This window comes from Phalaenopsis equestris, unplaced genomic scaffold (genome assembly GCF_001263595.1).
Source record: "Phalaenopsis equestris unplaced genomic scaffold, ASM126359v1 Scaffold197624, whole genome shotgun sequence".
NCBI classification, from domain to species: domain Eukaryota; kingdom Viridiplantae; phylum Streptophyta; class Magnoliopsida; order Asparagales; family Orchidaceae; genus Phalaenopsis; species Phalaenopsis equestris.
In genome coordinates, this window is record NW_018217573.1 from 1 (window position 1) to 2,437 (window position 2,437).

Sequence of the window (2,437 nt, forward strand, 5' to 3'; positions counted from 1 at the left end):
AGAGAGAGAGAGAGAGAGAGAGAGAGATTGGGATGAAGATACAGTGCAACGCTTGTGAGGCTGCGGAGGCGAAGGTCCTATGCTGCGCCGATGAGGCCGCGCTGTGTTGGGAATGCGATGAGAAGGTACATGCGGCCAACAAGCTCGCAGGGAAGCATCAAAGAGTTCTGCTTCTCTCTGCTTCCTCCTCAAATCCCTCATATAGGGTTCCCAAATGCGATATTTGTCAGGTTTTGCTCTGATCTTCGTCTTCACTCTTCTACCAGCTAGCGGAATTGTTTCCACGATTTTTTTTTTGGGGGAGTTGGGGTTTCATGTTGATTCAACAGAGGTTAGATCTGAGATCTTTGATCGGTAAACTGTGATTTGCTTTTTTATCTGGTTTATGTTGGGAGGAAATCGTTTTTAAGAACTCTATGCTTGTGTTGTTAATTTTTTTATTTTTTATTTTTTTTTTTGAGTTTAGGGTTGCTCTGTCTGCAAACGGGGAGGCTGAACCTTTGTGCTCTTGTTTGTTCTCGGTTGACCGCCAATTGCGTGCTAATTTTTTTCCCTTTTTCTTACCGGCACTGTGCTGAGATTTGTCGGTATTATATTAGTTTGTTAGGGTTTTCAGAACCCCTCATTGGGACGTTTTCTCCAGCAAAAGGAGATTTGGATAAGTGATTGCTGTGTGGCTAAGTTTTTTACCTGCTTGCTGAATCGATCAGGTTATGAAACAATCAGGTTGAGGGTGTTTGTAGGTACCTTGGCGAGTTTGGGATTAATTCGTGAATCTTGTTGGCACTGGGTGGAAAGAATAGTGTTGAGAGCTCCTGATTTTTATTTCGAGTCAGGATCGACTGAATTGCTAATCGGCAGACTAGAACTCCATTGTTGGGCTTTCACAATGATAAGTTTGATCTCACATCTGCATATGAATCAATCCACTGCAGAAAAAAGATGGCTCTACAAAGTAGACAGTTGAGTGAGTTGGATTAAACTGAAAATTTATATGATGCAGATATCAGAATGCTCGATGGTGATGGTTAATTCAGTATGTTCTTAGGCGATTTACTTATGATTGCTCTTGATCACCATTAATAGTTCAGCTTTTTCTTAGAAAGTAAATGTTCAGCAAAGTATCAGAAAAAGACTGGTATTTTGAATATTATAATGGAAACCACAATGGCGTGGTTTCATCTCGACAGGAAAAGTTTCACCTGTGTTTGGACGGTGCACCTTCTCTTTCAATACTTGTGTTGAATTCTAATTGGTTGTGAATCAACAGTGATACCTCTTGTCTATTAGGTTCATTCTCATAAAATAATCTTTCTATAGGCTGTATACGGTCGGTAGGTTGAGTCAGTCGCCGATCAATTGAGCTTGATTGTCTTTGGGATAGTATGATTGGTTCTGCCGACTAGAATTGGTTGATGTGTCGATTATTTGATCTAGTCTGGTTGTCAACCCTCGATCCCTGATGAGGAACTCCTATCAACAGTGTGGTGTTGGACTATCGAGTAGATGTTGAATTACAGTAATCCGATAGGTAGTTCGCTCTTCAATGAGTATAGCCTGTGTGATGTCAATAAGACTTTTTGTTATTATTGTTAATTCTTGATTTCTGATGATAAGTTTCAAGAGTGTTCGTGGAATGGTTGGTGATATAGTAAAACTATATCTTTCTTTGGATCGGATCTCGCGAAAGGTAGGTTGTTGCCTTATGTCGGCTTTCTTGCAGTTGTTGGCTTGAATATCTGTCTCATTTTTAACCGAACTTCTCGGATTCGGTTGCTTTTGTGACTCGGTCGGGTTTGACCTTGCTTCTCTGGCTCAAACGACTGCATCCGATCCGATAAGTTGGCCATCTAGTTTTCTTTTCGTGGGTCATCTTTTGTTGTACTTTCTTCCTTTTGGACCTTTGGATCTATTCACGATCAACACTAACATATTTTTGATGTACAACATGCGAAGCTACTCACGAGCTTTAATATAAGGAAGATTTACATACACACCACTCAATTCTTGTAAATTTAAACATCTAACACCCAAACTTCAATTTTTACATGCATGCCACCTTACGGCCTTACCTATGAGTAAAAATGTGTATTTTCACTTTTTAGAAGTTAAAATGATGTTTTTTTCATCTGATATGAAATATTTGGATGGTATTAACATAAAAAACAAAGTTTAAGTGTTAAATGTGTAAATGCATAGGAAGTGGGTGGCATTTTACATCTAAAATTTTCAATGGCAATCTCTTACCTTTACAACAACAACAGAAAATGCATTTGTTTATAACAGCAAAAGAATTGTCTGGGGTGTATGTTGATTTCTCCCAAAAAAAGAAAAAAAAAAAGTGTACTGAACTATTTCCATGGTATGCTATCTAGGGGATTTCACGAGGATAAGGTTAATCCTCAATAGAAATTAACATGTTTTATACTTTCATTAT

The 2,437-nt window shown here is 38.6% G+C and overlaps 1 protein-coding gene across 1 annotated transcript; it reads left to right on the forward strand.

Moving 5' to 3' along the window:
- The first annotated feature begins 6 nt into the window (after positions 1-6).
- LOC110035404 (B-box zinc finger protein 22-like) lies at positions 7-809 on the forward strand. Its single transcript, XM_020739638.1, has 2 exons — positions 7-230; positions 467-809. Exons 1-2 carry the CDS (start codon positions 33-35, stop codon positions 494-496), a joined length of 228 nt encoding a protein of 75 aa, XP_020595297.1. The 5' UTR covers positions 7-32; the 3' UTR covers positions 497-809.
- Positions 810-2,437: the final 1,628 nt, after the last annotated feature.